The sequence below is a fragment of the Borostomias antarcticus genome (assembly GCF_949987555.1).
Source record: "Borostomias antarcticus genome assembly, chromosome: 15".
NCBI lineage: Eukaryota > Metazoa > Chordata > Actinopteri > Stomiiformes > Stomiidae > Borostomias > Borostomias antarcticus.
The window spans coordinates 21,079,425-21,096,479 of NC_140248.1; the positions used below are offsets into that span (position 1 = coordinate 21,079,425).

At 48.5% G+C, this 17,055-nt stretch overlaps 1 protein-coding gene across 1 annotated transcript in view; it reads left to right on the forward strand.

Moving 5' to 3' along the window:
• Window positions 1-2,618: 2,618 nt before the first annotated feature.
• nlgn2b (neuroligin 2b) overlaps window positions 2,619-17,055 on the forward strand; it is a gene marked incomplete at its 3' end in the record, with an annotated part of 31,265 nt that continues 16,828 nt past the window's right edge. Inside the window, exons 1-3 of the mRNA XM_084450124.1 lie at window positions 2,619-2,931; window positions 11,679-11,732; window positions 15,478-15,627. Coding sequence (XP_084306250.1) covers window positions 2,634-2,931; window positions 11,679-11,732; window positions 15,478-15,627 — 502 coding nt within the window. The 5' untranslated portion in view covers window positions 2,619-2,633. The remainder of the gene's footprint in view (window positions 2,932-11,678; window positions 11,733-15,477; window positions 15,628-17,055) is intronic.

The window sequence follows — 17,055 nt, forward strand, 5'->3', positions numbered from 1 at the left end:
GTGCTACAGCAAATAAGGTTCTCAACATACTGGTATGAAATATGGCTGCAACGACTGCAGGCAAAGCCTCCAAATTGGCCTCCAGCTCCGTCCAATATTCACTGGGAAACCAGGAAACAGAAACACGCCATCTTCACTTGCTCAAGGAATTCAGTACAACGCTTCGGTACAGAACCTTCTTCAGGCGTGAAGTACTATATGAAGTACAACAGACAATTTTATACCGTGTGTATACCTTTCCCACTCTCCAGTTAGTGTCTAATCTGCTTTTATGTGGATTCTTATGGGGATAGCCTTTGGGATTGGGATTTAAAACAGGGTGGATTATTTTGAGACCACCTATTTCGGTGCTATTCTGTCTCACTCCTTTCCTTGGCTGCTGTTTGTTTTGTTTTGTTGTTTGTTTTTTTTAGAGTGGGGATGCAGGCTTAAAAAACAAATGCATATTTATAATATCTCAGCCACAATATTTCAGCCCACCAGCCCGGAGCGATATAGGCCTTAATTATGTCTAATAAATATGCATGGATAACAACATTTTAGGATCCCTAATGATAATCATAGGGAAGACAAAGAGATCTCATTACAATGTTGATTCATATCTGTGATTATCATTCGTCTACAATGCAGAACTGAACCACTTAACCGTCAATGCCATCACGCCACCAAAGACCTCATCTGAACTGGAGCACAGTGGAGTACAGAATGACTGTAGCTGCATTCTAATCCGGATGGACAGATCATACGCAACGTGGTGCGGTAAACTACACACAAACGTGTTCCGCTATGGCCCTTCCAGCTGTTGAACTGTGTTCATAGCCTAAAATGGGAGGTTTAATTGTCAGCTGGCACTGATTGCAGGCCAGGCTGCTGATCTGCACGTACAGTAAATCCTCATCTGCGAGATAGGTTGGCACCTGCCTCATCCTCCTCCCTCTCCACTGCCTCATCCTCCTCCCTCTCCACTGCCTCATCCTCCTCCCTCTCCACTGCCTCATCCTCCTCCCTCTCCAATACATGGCCCGAGTCAGACCGAGGGATCCTATTCTCACATCACAGTCTCTCACATCATTAGACTCCCTCTGTCTTCCACTAGAGGATGGTGCGCTTCATGGATTCTATGTACAGTATTTTGGATTCTATAGCCTATTTTGTATTTATAAACATTGTTGTATTTATTTGATTGTGTGTTTTGTACGGAATGCTCCCTTGCAAAAGAGATATACTGCATGTCCAATATATCTTTTAGGCTTTAATTTACATTCCCTCTGGCAAATGATTTTTTCTGTTTTTTTTGCGACATACAGGACACATAACTCTACGTTTATAGCCGAGAGTCATTTGTAGTCATTCGGTACAGTTTACTTATTTACAATAAGCGACTGTTATAGAGTTCCTAATCAAGTCAGGAGGCTGGTATTGAGTGGAGTTGTCATTCCAGGCAGCTGTCTGGCGCCCAGAGCTCAGCCGGATGCCGCCTACTTCCCCGCATGGGTGTTGGAGCAGAGTGTGCCATCTCCCTGCTGTTTCCCGTTCTGTCATCAGGTGGCGCGGCTGCGGTGTTGGGAAAGGCAGTCGGGGGTAGTCTGCAGACAGTGAGCGCCACACAAATCATTTATCACACCTAAACGGCTCAGTCTCTCAAAGCCAGAGTGAGATTAGCGCCGCCCATTTGAGTGGAACCGTGAGGAGGCAGGAAGCAGCTAAACAGAGGCGTGAGGTTGGACGGCGCCAACACAGACACGCGGTGGAGGGATGGGTCGGGAAGAAGTGTCCCGTTTTCTTATTACCCGTGATCGATGTGTCAACGGGCTTTTATTGCTGTCTTGTTCTCTGAGGAGTCAAGTCAGTTGCACTGTGTGAAGTGTTTTATGCTTCAAAGTGCCGTTGCTTGGATGCAAACATCTATATGAACATGTGGAAATGTGGAAATATCTTTGTTCATAGGGTTTTGAACATCAATATACTTCATGTAAGCTTTTATGCAAATGTAACGAATAGCTTTTGTTCTTTTCATTTTTCGATATGCTCTCTCTCTCTCTCTCTCTCTCTCTCACACACGCACACACACACACACACAGTGACCACAACCTCTGACTTCTGTGTTCCCCCCAGGTGTGGCGATTGGCTGTGGTAGCCGTCAGTCTGCAGCGGGCCCATCAGCAGCTCCCAGGAGGATGGATCCGCCCACAGGGTCTACCTGAGAATGTCCCCTGCCCCGCCCCCTCACCATTCTGCCCCACCATGCTAGGAAAACACTGTCCGCACCCGAGTATCTGACCAAACCCCAACCCCCCTGCTAGCCAGCATCTGCTATAACCTGCTTTTAAAGGCTATTTTGAGGTCCAATCTTTTTTTGTCCAAAGAAAAAAAAAAGTTTAACTCCTTGTCCTTTTTTGTTGGCTGGGCATACACACAACCAGAGGGACATGTCCCTTTTCCCTGCGAGCGCCCCCAGAGGGCAGGGCTATGGCGGGGCGGGCCGCTCCGGCCCGGGCGCCTGGGCGTGGGACCCCTCTCTGCTGTGCCTCCTCTGCCTCGCCCTCAACCTGGCGCTGTCCTCCTGCCAGCGGGCCGACCTGAACGCGGGGAAATACCCCACGGTCACCACGGGCTACGGCAAGCTGCGCGGCATGAGGAAGGAGCTGAACAACGAGATCCTGGGCCCGGTGGAGCAGTACCTGGGCGTGCCCTTCGCCACCCCGCCCGTCGGCGAGCGCCGCTTCCAGCCCCCCGAGGCGCCGGGCTCGTGGCAGGAGATCCGCAACGCCACCCAGTTCGCCCCGGTGTGCCCGCAGAACGTGCACGGCGTGCTCCCTGAGATCATGCTGCCCGTGTGGTTCACCGACAACCTGGACGCCGTCGCGGGATATGTCCAGAACCAGAGCGAGGACTGCCTGTACCTCAACGTCTACGTGCCTACTGAAGACGGTGAGTCCCCGTCCCCGCCCCCCCGCAGGAAGGCGGGGCCTGACCAGGTGGTCTCCCCAGGTGTAGGATACCCCTCCGGTGGAACACGTCACATGATGTGTCGGTGTTACAGCCTCCCTCTGTCTTTGTGTTTTGATTTTGAAGTTTCGGTGCGTCTTATTGGCCTCCCCCACCCAGAGTTAGACAACACCATCAACAGATACTAGAACTCCCACAAGCTGAGCACCCCTTGTATTGCGTCTCAGTGAATGGGATATGATGTCGAGGCATAGCTCTATGGAATACTATCATTTAGATCCTACAGTCAGGAGATGTGCAGTAATCAGAGGAAGAAGAACTCTTAACCTGGGCCAACAGGCACCTGGGAGATATAGAGATATACAACCAAAGAATAGCAGTACTTCCACTCCTCTCAGAGCTAATTACCGCCTGCTGTGCAGTCACAGGGTCAGATTCAGACACATCTTTCCCCAAAACGAATTTTTTGTGGATCCATAAATTATGGAAAGCATTTTGTACAGCACTGACTGTAAGAAGGACATGCTTCTCATAATCCAGACATTTAATCCATATTTGTATATAATGAGGAGTCAGGGAAACTCACTAAATGAACAATGGACCAACAAGGACAAAAGAAAACATGAGGGCTTAAATACACAGGGAGAACAATCATAGAATGAGGTGCAGGTGAGCGATAAGACACAACGAGGCAGGTGCATGCAATCACCAGGCACAGACATGGAAGGAGTCCAAACAAGATGCCAACATAAGAGCAGAGGAACTAGGACTAGGGGACTATGACTAGGGGACTAGGCCTGATACAGGGAAGCAGAGACCGGGGCTGACAAAGCTGACAAAATATGTGTGAATCAATCAATATCCTCATGAACACGAGTAGGCTATCACTATAATTGAGCCATTTGTATGCCATGTAAGGCAAGTGTAGCCTATGCCTACCTACAATATAGAGTCTCAGGGGGAAGTGATAGGAAGTGCAGCATTAAGAGTGCTGAGAGAGGAGAGGAGGGGCGAGGGGCCAGACCAGGGACAGGGGGCGAGCATGGAGCATGGGAAAGGGGCTTACAGTCCAGGGGGTAGGGGTGAGGGTCTGGGGGTAGGGGTGAGGCTCTAGGGGGTATGGATGAGGGTCTGGGTAGGGGTGAGCCTCTAGGGGGTAGGGGTGAGGGTCTGGGGGGTAAAGGTGAGGGTCTGGGGGGTAGGGGTGAGAGTCTGGGGGGTAAAGGTAAGAGTCTGGGGGGTAAATTTGAGGGTCTGGGGGGTAGGGGTGAGAGTCTGGGGTGTAAATTTGAGGGTCTGCGGGGTAGGGGTGAGGGTCTGGGGGGTAAAGGTGAGGGTCTGGGGGGTAGGGGCGAGGGTCTGGGGGGTACATTTGAGGGTCTGGGGGGTAGGGGTGAGAGTCTGGGGGGTAGGGGTCAGGGTCTGGGGGTGAGGGTCTAGGGGGTAGGAGTGAGGCTCTAGGGGGTAGAGGTGAGAGTCTGGGTAGGGTTGAGGGACTGGGGGGTAGGGGTGAGAGTCTGGGGGGTAGGGGTGAGGATCTGTGGGATACGGATGAGGGTCTGTGGGGTAGGGGCAAAGTGGTGGGGATTTTTTCTCAAAGTTCCAAGATGATTTGGACATGAAAGGAATATAGATAAAGAACATTTTTGTCTTGGCAGGTGGCAAGGAACAACAAAAAATCTAGGACACAATATACAGTATAAGAGCAAAAAAATGGCAGATGAATCGTATACACAAGAGAATCTTTGTTGTCTGACTCAAACAGGCTGTTTTGGTTTCTCCTCTGTGTTCTCTGAAAAACAGTAGCCCCCTCCTGTTCAAATCAAATATATTCTAAATACAGACTTCAAAGCGTTGTATCTATATATTTTGAATATGTAAATGAATATAGGGCTGCCCCCAGTGGACTTCCCTGTATCAAGATTACAGTATACAGTATGAGGGCTTGTTGAATTGTAGAAATCATAATAAGTAGACTACAACACCTCAACAAGTTCATTCTTGTTTCATTCATCTGTAGTCAACAAGGATCATAGCAGGAGCGGGTTGAGTCAATGCTGCCTTTCACACATTAGCTGCATGTCATTCTCTAGACATTAGCCTGACATTAGTGGATGTGTCTGGGAATCCCTGTAGAGGATGTCCAGAAGCCTCTAGACTGCCTCTGAACCATCTCAACGTGAAGCGCTTGAATGAGCAGACCTGCTCATGTCTGTCCTTGTTAATCTGATCCGACAGGCCTCTGCAGCTCTCTGTTTGTATTCAACGTGACAGAGATCAGAGATCTGGGAGAGAGACACATTGTCTTTGCCATGCTCTCTCTGACGAGCTGTGCTTCAAGCATCGACCTGTTTTCACTCAGATGACTGCTAGTTCCATGACTGATTAGCGCTGGTGCACTGCAAAGGAAGTGACATCACAGACCACTCTGCGCCATCCTGGCCATGTTCCAAATTAATTTCCGTTTGAATCTGATCAATAGCCTCCATGTGTAAACAAAAATATGACCACTGCACAATAATCATTCTAATGCTCCAGAATATAATATAAATGTAGATTTGGCTGATTACTGTAGGAGGGTTGCGGAGGGGGGCGATCGGGCGTGTGTGATTTGAGCAAATTAAAAAATTAAAAATAAATAAACAGCAGTTGACACCGCAGAAGAACTATCATTTCAACTGCCTTTGATGCGAGAACAAACCTCAAACAAATTATTCTATTTCTGCTATCGCAGCAAGCCCTTGATCTTGTAAAAATTGGATCAGGATTCTTCTGCAGGGGGAATGAGACATTGGATCCACTAGAAACCGCATCTGCTGGTACGACGCACATGCTAGCTAATTAGCCCACACATATGCGAGGTTTATCTTATTCCATGTGCACAGAAGGGGGAGATGCTTTTGAAACGAGGCATCTCGGAAGCTGAAACGCAAGAATTAGAGCTACCGAAAATCCCAGCTGAAATTGGGCTCAGGCTTGGCTGGAAAAACATTTTGATGCTGTTGGTTAATTGCTTTTAATCATTCTGTCAAGCGATGCGCTACTGTACCTTGAACACTGAGCATGGCAGAAATAGCTCCCTGTTTCGGCCCAGTAGTGGTGGAGTTTGCATCCGAGTACCGGGGGACTGCGGGGATGTTACAGTCACTGGAATGCCCGCCCGTACTGGCAGACGACATAGTCTGCATCACTCTCATGTCACGCACCCCCTCAGAAAACACAGTCAAACAGAACGGTCTCTACCTGCGTGTTGGGAGCAGGTATCTGTGTCTGTGTGAGTTTCCCTGGGGAAGACGAGGGCCAATGAGTGAGAGTGTTGTTATGTGTCTCTAGACTTCCTGTTAAAGTCTGTCACGTGCTGTTAGAGGTCACTGTACTCACACAGTCCTAGGGCCGTCCCCATCGATCAGGTTTGTGTTAATTTATTTGTGTATTAGTGTGTTTGTGACTGTGTGTGTGTTATGACTTGAACTGTTAATATGATATAAAAATTACTATATACAGTACTGTATATATTTCCATATCAATACCTCATTACAGCTAAATACCCCACATACCCATGGGCTACCTGGTACAGTATGTGTATACATACTATAATATCCTTAATCCTAATACCCCTGTCTATTGTGTTATTCTGAGGAGGGTGAAATATTCTTTGTTATTGTGCCTTTGGGCCCTCCCCCTCTCCATCCCTCCTCCTGCTCTCTGCAGGCTGTGGTAGAGGAGGAGGTCGCTGCTCTGAATGCAGATCAGCTCCGTGTCCTACTGCTGTGCAGCCACACTTGCTTCTTCAACTCGAATGAAATTCAAATAGCTTCTTTTCTTAGACTAATGGAAACAAAGCTGACCTGCTGTAATGTCAGACTGTGGAGTGGGTTCCCGCGCACACCCACGCACGCACGCACGCACGCACACACACACACACACACACACACACACACACACACACACACACACACACACACAAGCAAACAGACAAACATACACACACAAACAAATGAGGCATACACACAAATACAGTGCAGGGACTGTATTTAGTCCAGCTGTGCGCCGGTGTCTCCCGGTAGGTTCCTGTGCGTGCCGCCAGGCTGCTGGGCCAGAGCCCTGTGTCACGGCTTTCCTATTTCCTCCAGACGCTCCTCCGCCAAAGGCTTCAGATCCTTCATTTTTATCGCTGCCGGAGCGGCCGTTTACCGTCCAGGCTCTTTATTAAAAAACATATTTTAGCAGGCAGGGGCCGCAGAGCACGGGGGCCGCAGAGCACAGCAGAGCCAGAGCCGGGAGCACAGCTGGAGGGAGAGGGGCGGGTGAGAGAGGGGAGGGGGTTCTGGGAGCACTGGGGGTATTGGGAGCAGCTGCCCAGGTGGCGAGGGGGGGGGGGGGGGGATTCCGTGTTTGACACCTCGTCAAACACACGGCAGCACGCTCATACCCCTTCAGCTAGGCCTGGGAGACAGAGGGGGACAGGAGACGGTTTGTGTTCAGGCGGCCGGCCCGCTGAGGCGAGCACCAACGCCGCAGACTGGAGGAGGGGAGCAGAACTGGGCCAACTGCATTCATCTGTAGGTCGCTGGATTTCACTGAACGCCCGCAAGTTACATCATGTGTCACAGTCAACCCGCAGCCTGGGCCCTAATTGGAGGGCCCTGGAGAGGATGGGATACTGCGGATAAACCAGCGGCAATCTGCACATATACTGTATTTATCTCAAGCATGTTCAGATTGTTTAGAATCTGTATTTTGTCGTTTTTATTTTGTTTTGATTAGATTTTTTTTCTGGCTTTATGGTTGCGTCATGCCATTCATACTGCCTGCATCTATTTCTCAGCAATTTCACTTAATATTGATTTTGAAATCCGGGGAATACCTTAGGCTACACTCGCGGCTCACATTCTCTACGCTACAATCGGCTTGTTGGTGCCTGGAATATTGTGTGCAGATTTTGATATCAGATTTTGAGGATATAGAAGATGACTTAGAATATGATGGAAGCCGATCGTAGCGTAGAGAATGTGAGCCGCGAGTGTATACAGACGGAGAATAGCCAGTCTGCGCGCTGCTCTGCGCATGCTGCTGGAGCAAGTGGGGAAGCTATATTTAGTTTCTAAAGACGTTTCTAAAGATCATATTACAGAGGCATGTGAAAACCACAACAGGCCCTCGCTCTATGGAAGCACAACTAGCGATTCATAAAAATAGATTGATGAAAACAACCGTTTCGCGGCAGAACATTTTTTAGAAGCTGCATTCTCGGGGCCCCGTCTGCCGCCATTACATGGATATACTCGGATTTTTAATTTCTTCTACAGGCCTCCGAATAACATCAAAGTGATCTCGGTGAGTCAAACGTCTTATAATATGCCGTAAATAACGTCCAGGTTGTCGAAAAAGAGCCTTCTCCTTTAAAGGTAAGATAACGAGAACAAATATGGCAGTTTTCCCTAATTCGACCAGACTGGGGGGGTTTGTAGAAGCAGGAACTGAAGAGAGGGACGTCGTCGGTTAGAGAGCCGTGATCCAGAGCCATTCAGACGCACGGAGCAGTGAATCAGCCAGGTGCGGGCAGCCTCCGGTAACTGTCCGGTTGTCCACTCAGAGCTGCTGTCATCTGCGGGACAGATGAGTCAGCACAGAGAGGGGGCCTCAGAGGGGGGGACATGATGACAGCGTCGGCGCACACGGGCCTGTTTGTGTTCGTCCGCGGGGCCGTGTCTCGCCCAGGCTGCCTCTGTCTTCCAGGATGTGTAGTGTATGTGTATGTGTGTATGTGTGTAGTACTATGTGTACTGTGTACTATGTGTGTAGTACTATAATGTACGCTGTATTCTATTTTTGATTTGTAATTATATTGTGTCTCACAACTCATTGTGAGTGGTCCTTAACTTTTTATTATTGCACTTTTGTACTAATGTGATGGAAATGTCTGTTAAGGAGTGACACAAAAATAAAGATTTATCTATCTATCTATCCAGGAGGAAGGCGTGCTGTCACGCCTGCTCGCCCTGTCCCCGAATGTACCGCCAAACGCACGACCCAAACCTTCTCCAACACACCCACCCCCAACACCACCCACACACACACACCCCGCCCACACAAAACCACTCTTTTACACGGCTCAACAGAACCTGGGGAACATCTAGCAGTAATCTTAGATTTATTCTCCTCTCCCATAGCCAGAGAACACAGTCCCTGTGCTTAAGTCTTTTTTAGCTGAAGTCTGGAGCTTCATTTCAAAGAGAGCCCGAGTCCGTATCAGTGGAGCTACTCTCTGTGTGCGGCTTAAGCTCTTTAATGGGTATTAAAGCAGGTATGAAACCGTAGTGGTCTCCATTAGGCGCTAAGGTGTGGTTTTAGAGTGCTGCCGAGCGATGGGGGAGAAGTGCTGACTTGGCAGGGGGGCTAATCTGCCTTCATCTCCATTACCTGGGCCTCCCCCATCACCCTTACTGGAAACAGCCCTTACACCAGGGAACACTGGGGCATGCTGGGAATCTTGTGAACATTGATTCCCCTCCATACTGTAAAAAGAAACGATTGCATATGAGGGCCCCCTCTTCTATGGACTGCTTTAACAATGGTGGTGGCGATGGGTGTGTCCCTCTGATCCTCAACCGTTGCCAAATGTGCATTGCATGTGTGTCGTGCACATTGTGTGTGTGTCTTGTACACAGTGAGTTTGAGTTTATGTTTGAGTGTAATCATTCTGTCCCATAGCGATACAATGATTTAATTATGCAGAATGTACACTTTGAAGACAATATATTCATAAACAGTATACATAATTATGCATGATTACTAAAACCAAATCATCAATACTGTATAAATTCTCAAACTACAGTTCATCAAAAAGCCTGATGTCACAAGAGATGGTGGAGTTTCTCAATCTAGCATTTTGTCTTTGTTTTTTGACGGTGACAACTGAAGAAACCGGCCAGACCTTTTTCCCTGACTAGAAGGGGAGATGCCTTTGAGCCTATAGTCATTATTTGAAAGCCCTTTAATGAACCTAGTCCATAGTGGCTCTTTGATTCTCTGTACAGTGTGTGTGTGTGTGTGTGTGTGTGTGTGTGTGTGTGTGTGTGTGTGTGTGTGTGTGTGTGTGTGTGTGTGTGTGTGTGTGTGTGTGTGCGTACATTTATGTGTGTGTGTGCCTATGGGACACACACACACACACACACACACTGTAGCTAACTGTAGCTGTGTGACCTGTAGCGGTGCAGAGTGTGAGAGGATGGTGTTGAGTCTTCTGCTCTGGGGTCAGAGGTCAGGCGCAGAGATGGAGTTAGCTCACTAGGAGAGTGGTGAGGTCCTCGTCTCACCGGAGGAGAGCACAGAGGTACTAATGCCGCTCAGACGAAGAGGCTGTGTTTCTCGCCCGCTGTGAGCAGGGCCAGTCATCATAGCACACAGAAGAGTCATTATACCACAGCACACAGAAGGAAGAATGTGTGTATGTCTTTAGCGTGCAGTGCAAGGGTGATAGGGTAGTTTTGTATTTTTTGACAGTAGCATACCCTTTGTGAGTGAGTGTGTGTGCCGTGCGTGCGTGTGTGTGTGTGCGTGTGTGTGCATGATAAGTTTAATGCTAGCAGTGATTGAGAGGAACTATAAATGGTGTGTGGTGATTATGCAGCTATGGAGGACCTCACTGACAGACGGAGACAATAAACAAATGGACAGGATCCCTATCAGCCCGGCTCCCGGAGACAGGCACGCCAGGGGGGTCACTCTGATAATGCTTGTTATTGGCTGTTCCCTATGGAGCGTTTAACCGCAGTTACCATGAACGCTTAATGCGGGCCACCTATATGACCTTGGCTAGGGGAGCCCTGTCACAAACCCTCACATGGCAGAGTGAATGAATACTGAAACCAGCCTCTCTCTTTACAGGAGAGGGACAGCCTGTGTAGGAGAATGGATGCCTATTTTGAGTGGGAGGCAACTGTCAATCCGGCATGATACATCGTTCGTGTGTGTGTGTGTGTGTGTGTGTTTGTGTGTTGGTGCATGCATGCGTGTGTGTGTTTGTGTGTGTGTGTGTGTGTGTTTGTTTGTGCGTGCATGCGTATGTGTGTGTGTGTGTGAGAGAGTGCATATGTCCATAATGATGGTTGGGAGGTGGAACACTTCATGAATATACAGTATGTGTCTGAATAACACACACAGTTGGCATAATGTGTCTGTGTGTGTGGCCAAGGAAGCACGGCCGTTGTTGTGGTGTCGAGGCGGTCCACTCCCTCTAGACGAGGTGCGGCCGGCCTCCTGCCTCCGGGCCGCAGCGCTGGGATGAGTGGGCACAGCCTCCGTGCTAGGTTGGCATTCCCTGACTTTTTCTGACCACAAACGATGATGGCTTGATTCTCCTCATTGATTTTTCCTCTACGAAGCACTAACACGTAGGGAATAGATGGGAAGAGAGTGAGGGAGGAGGGGAACACAGAGAAGTGTTGCTCCAGGCCCACTCACACGGCAGTTCATGACAAGGTACTGAGCAGTGAAATGGAACAGTTTGGGGTGTCTCTTCAGGACCAGATGTGTTTGTCATGCTCCTTTTTCTTTTTTTCCTTTTTTTTTGTTGTTTTCTGAAATGAGGAAACAGAATGATCTCTTGCTGGTTTGTAATTTTTCTCTTCTTGTTTTCTTGCTTTTGTTTTTGTTTTTTCAGCAAATGCAATCTTTTTGAATTTTGTCTTTTCTCTTCCCCCTCCCCCTTTTTATCTTAACCTCAGGTCCACTCACAAAAAAACACGATGAGTCTTCAATGAACCGGCCGAGGGATGAAGGTATTTTTGTTGCATGTTTTTCCTTTTTTAGTTGTATTTTTCGAACTTTTGTTGGGGATAGTTACATTTCATCAATTTGACTGAATTGATGTCTGTGTCTGTAATTGTCGATCGATGGTGACCATTGGCTCACAGTGGCTGTAACACCATTTCACACTATGCTGATTTAGTAGAGATCCCTCCCACCCTCCTCTCTCTCTTACTCTCTCTCTTTCTCTTTCTCTCCACCCATCAAAAATATTTTCTCTCAAAATATGAAGCCATTCTGTATTTTTGGGAGGGAAACTAGATCTTGGGGGAAGCCTACAGTATGTGGTTCATCAGAATCATGGTTTTGACTTTGTCTTCTTTTTCTTCTACCTCACCTACACATACCTACAGTACCAGCACGTACGTTTAGTGTTCTTTGAATTGTACATTTCGTTCTTGGTATTCTTCAAAGTATATGTGCTTCAAGATAGATAATTTTGATCTGTTTTTTTGCTCCAAGATTGGAGTATCGGGGGGGGGGGGGTTGCCACAAAAGGACTGACATTTCACAGACAGCTCACTATCGCCCTGACTGGCTGATATCCAGGCATTTTGATTAGGTTGGAAAATGTGTTGCTGCAATCTAGAGATCTTGGGGATCTGACAGATACCCCTTTAGGGCCTGTGTGTGAGTGTGCGTGCGTGCCTGTGTGTACGTGCGCCTGTGCATGGGTGCGTACACATGCGTATATTTGTATGCATCAAAGTCTATACATGCGTGTGGAATCCCTGCATTCTTGCGTCCCTAATTGCTATGGTTTAAAAAGAGGCCGATCGAGCTAATCCAATTGTGCGGTTTCTTAACGGTGAAAACGGAGGGAAGGACTGGTGCAGGAATCTGTAGGAGAGGAGCAGAATGACAGAAGAGAGAGAGAGAGAGAAGATGAAAGAGAGATGGAGAGGAGAGCGTGGAGAGCACAGGGGAGGGCGAGGAGGGGGAGAACAGGGAAAAAATAGTCGTGATGAAGACGAGCGCATGATGAAATGACATTTATAGAGCGCTGGAAGTGAGGGAGATGTAGAAGGAGGGAGGGAAGATGAAAAGGGTGTGTGAGTGGGAGACGTGTAGAGGAAAGAAAGAGGGAGAACAAGGAAAGAGAGAGCGAGAGGGGAGAGAAAGGAAGCAGCAGCAGTGAGGATGCTGAGAAGGAGAGAGGGTGTGAGAGGCAGGTCAGGAGAAGAGAGAGAGGGAATAGTGTGCTAGTGTTTTTGAACCCAGAGGACAGTGAGGGGCTTGTTGGCCTTGGCTTTGGTCTCAGTGAGAACCTCTCTCCCTCCCTCCCTCCCTCCCTCCCTCCCTCCCTCCCTCCCTCCATCCCACTCCTCTGCTTGCACTCAGTCACTCCAGTCATCTCCATTACTGGGAGGTTCCACAGAGAGAGCCCACATACTTCCCAGAGACAAGCACTCGTGCACTTCGGCATCCACTGGCACACGCATGAAGACGCTTTCCAACAGGCGCGCTTTCCTCCCGACACACACACACACACACACACACACACACACACACACGCACACACACACTCTCTCTCTCTGCACTCACTACTCAAGCTCTCCATCACATTCCATTACGCTCCAGCTCGTGGTTATTTTCTCGCTAGCGGTTAGCGGCTGCTCCGTGGAGGTACGGCTTTGCGCCTCGTCAGCCCTAATTGAGGTGTTTGGATTGAACGTTGACCTGGGGGCAGATCCAGATGTGTCAGAGCCATGGAGATCTCCCATAGGCACACACACACGCATAAATGTACGCACGCACAAACGCACACACACACACACACATACACACACACACACACACACACACACACACATACTACTACACTTTGGATTCTATAGCACTTATTCATAGTCTTATTCACCACATTCTCAGCCACATTCTCAGCCACATTCTCAGCCACAGACACACACACACACACACACACACACACACCTGCTATAGGTACCTGTAGACGACAAGACACACGACTCTGCCTGTCTGTGTGTCTCATTAGTGATGTGAGTGTGGAAGGTGTGACTGAGCTCCCATGGCCTGGTAATGCCAGGATAATTCAACTTGTTTACATCTCTCCTGGGAAATCAGCAGAGACTCACTATACTTGGGAGAGAGAGAGAGAGAGAGAGAGAGAGAGAGAGAGAGAGAGAGAGAGAAAGGGAGATGTAATATGTATAATGTCTGAGTGTATACATGAATGGACCTGTCTCTTGTGTGCATTGTAATGTCAGCTGTTAAGGGTGAATGCATGTGTTTGTAGTGTTGTGCTGTGTGTGTGTGTGTGTGTGTGTGTGTGTGTGTGTGTGTGTGTGTGTGTGTGTGTGCGCGCACGCGCGTGTGTGTGTGTGCGTGCTTGTGCAAGTGATGCATGCTGGTGCATGTGTAACCTGAGATTCAGGTGGTGATGCAGGCAGCTTGCAAATACGTGAGTAGAATGTGTTACCACGGCAACAGGCATTGAGTGAGTCAGTGCAATGGAATGGCTGGTGCTGTTCTATTAGAAAGAGATGAGGCAGTTTCCATAGCGACTCAGCATCGCAGCTGCCTATGCATGAGTGAGTGTGTGTGTGTGTGTGTGTGTGTGTGTGTGTGTGTGTGTGTGTGTGTGTGTGTGTGTGTGTGTGTGTGTGTGTGTGTGTGTGTGTGCGCCTGTGTGTGTGGATCTCTGTGTGTCCCTGAACAGACCTTGCTGTTTACAATTTTGGTTCATTTCATCTAATCCTCTCCTAACCTTTTCTTGTTACGTGATCCTCCCCATCGCCCTCACTTCTCCATCTCAATTCCCTCTCTCCCTCCCCATTCCTCCACCCCTCCATCTTGCACTTCTCTCTCTTTCTCTCTGTGTCCCCGCCCTCCTTCTCTCTTTCTTTCTTTTTTCTTTCTCTCTCTTTTCCCCACCTCTCTTCCTGCCTCTGTCCCCTTTCCCATCTCTCCCCAGAAGCTCATCAGGGTAAGCAGATGCTGTGGCTGTTATTTATGTTTCCACTCGGTCTGGCTTTCATATGAATTATCCACAGGCCCTGCACAGCACAGACGCTTGGGCTAACTGGCCAGCCCTGGCAGCTCTGCTCCATTAACGAGACACAGACCACAGACACTCACAGTAGGGGCGGTGGGGGGCACGGAGTGACAGGCTTACCACGTCAGCGCACCGTGGGGGGGCGGCACTGAGATACACAGAGAGTCCTATTATCTACAGGGAGGAAGGAGTGACAGACTAACATGACTCGACACGAGGAAAGGATACAGGTATATATATATATATATATGCTCGGTAAAACGAGCAAAACAAGAAAGTCACTCTCCCAAAGCCTTCCATGTCCTCCCTCCCTCGTCTACACAGACATGTGGACATCCGGCCAGGGCAGTGCTCTCTCTGTCCGGAGCTCCGCTGGCCCGACATCCCCACTCTGAAACGATGGGGAGAATGACGATGGGGGGGGTTTGCGTAACATAAGACCAGCTTTCCCCGGCCAGCCCCCGACAGCGGGTCTCTGCCACGGACAGACAGAAGGCGTGGCGTGATTGATCCATGACGCCATGGGCGTGACGGCGGTGGATGTCCGCCACGCCACCTTGGAGATCTTTAATGAATATGCGCGGTGTTCCTTCTCTCCGAGATGATTCCAAACTGTCCCTTTTTGCCGTTGTCCCATCTGATCTGTGTGTGTGTGTGTGTGTGTGTGTGTGTGTGTATCCATGTCCTTTCTCCTCTCTCTCCAGACATCCGGGACCGGAGGAAGAAGCCTGTGATGTTGTTCATCCATGGAGGGTCTTACATGGAGGGGTCAGGGAACATGTTTGATGCCAGTGTGCTCGCAGCCTACGGCAACGTCATCGTGGTCACCATGAACTACCGCTTAGGCGTGCTCGGTGAGTCTACCGCACAGACGCATCATATCCTGTTTCGATCATTGTGGCTCAGAGTTCTTTTTTTAAAGTTGTGTGAGGCAGTGGTTGTATGTGTGGTCTGCAGTGTGTGTGTGCATGTGTGTGTGTGTGTGTGTGCGTGTGTGTGTGTGCGTGCATGTGTGTGTGTGCGTGTGTGTGTGTGTGTGTGTGTGTGTGTGTGTGTGTGTGTGTGTGTGGTATCCACAAGCTGGGAGCCAGTGGTTAGGATATTCGCCAGCTGCTCCGAGGGACAGTCTGGCAGCTTCTGTATTTGTTTGGAGACAAAGGACTCACATTGTGGTTGCCAGGTTGGGAAATCTGATCTTGTTTGTTGTGTCCGGTCTGTCTCATCATATCACAGCAGTGATAAAGAGAGACACGGTCAAAGTCCAAGAGCACCACTGTAAACAGAGAAACGTGATCCAGAGAGGTTGGCAGACTGAGAGAGTTTGCAGATTGTGTGAGTGTGTGTGTGTGGGGGGGGACACACGCGTCTGTGCATGTGCAATAATAATAATAATAATACATTTTATTAGTATTGCACTTTACATTTAAGAAAATCTCAAAGTGCTACAGATTAAAAACGTTCATCTTCATTTTACTAACTTCCCGCGCCTCATTGTGGAGATTTTCCAGATTGATGTTGCCACGCTTGGCTGAGCGAGGCAATATGAAAAGAGTAAGACACAGGCAAGCAACCGTTCATTTTCAAAAACTGCAAAAGATTTAAAAAGTCGAAGAACAAAAACAGCTAACATTAGCTGGCTGGATTGATTTCAAGTCTTAAAAGATGGTCTGGACACTCACTAGATAATGTAAGTGCTAGATAAACACAAAAAAAGCTTAGCTAGCTAGCTTGCTTGCACTGTTAGTTAAGGTTATAACGTCAGGTCTGGTGTTGGTGTGCAAGCTAAGTGAATTGATATAGGCTTACTGGATTGATGTCAAAGCTAGAAAAATGGTCTGGTCGCTAACTAGCTTACACACTGTTTAGCTAACGTTAGCTTGCTTGAATTGTTAGCCACGGTCCAAGGTCTTGTTGGTGTGCAAGCTAATGTTGTGACTTGAAATAGGCTACTGTTTAGGTACAGTAGGACATGAATTGAGAAGCTGTTTATCTAATATCAATAACATTACAAACTAGAGGGGCTTGCACTCAGAGAGACCTCCGCTCCTGTCCCCCCACCCCCTCAACCGCTCTCCTCACTGTGTTGCTTGGCAGTATTGCCTTTACGCTCACTTGCCCATGCTGGGTTCGATCTTGGCTGTACAGAAATCATCACACTTCACACTAACAGATAGTATACATAACATGGTAATTTAGCCTACACAATGCATCGCTTCAACTATCCACACGAATAAGAAATATAACGTTATGGTGCATTCCATTTGTCTCGGGAGGTGCGAGTG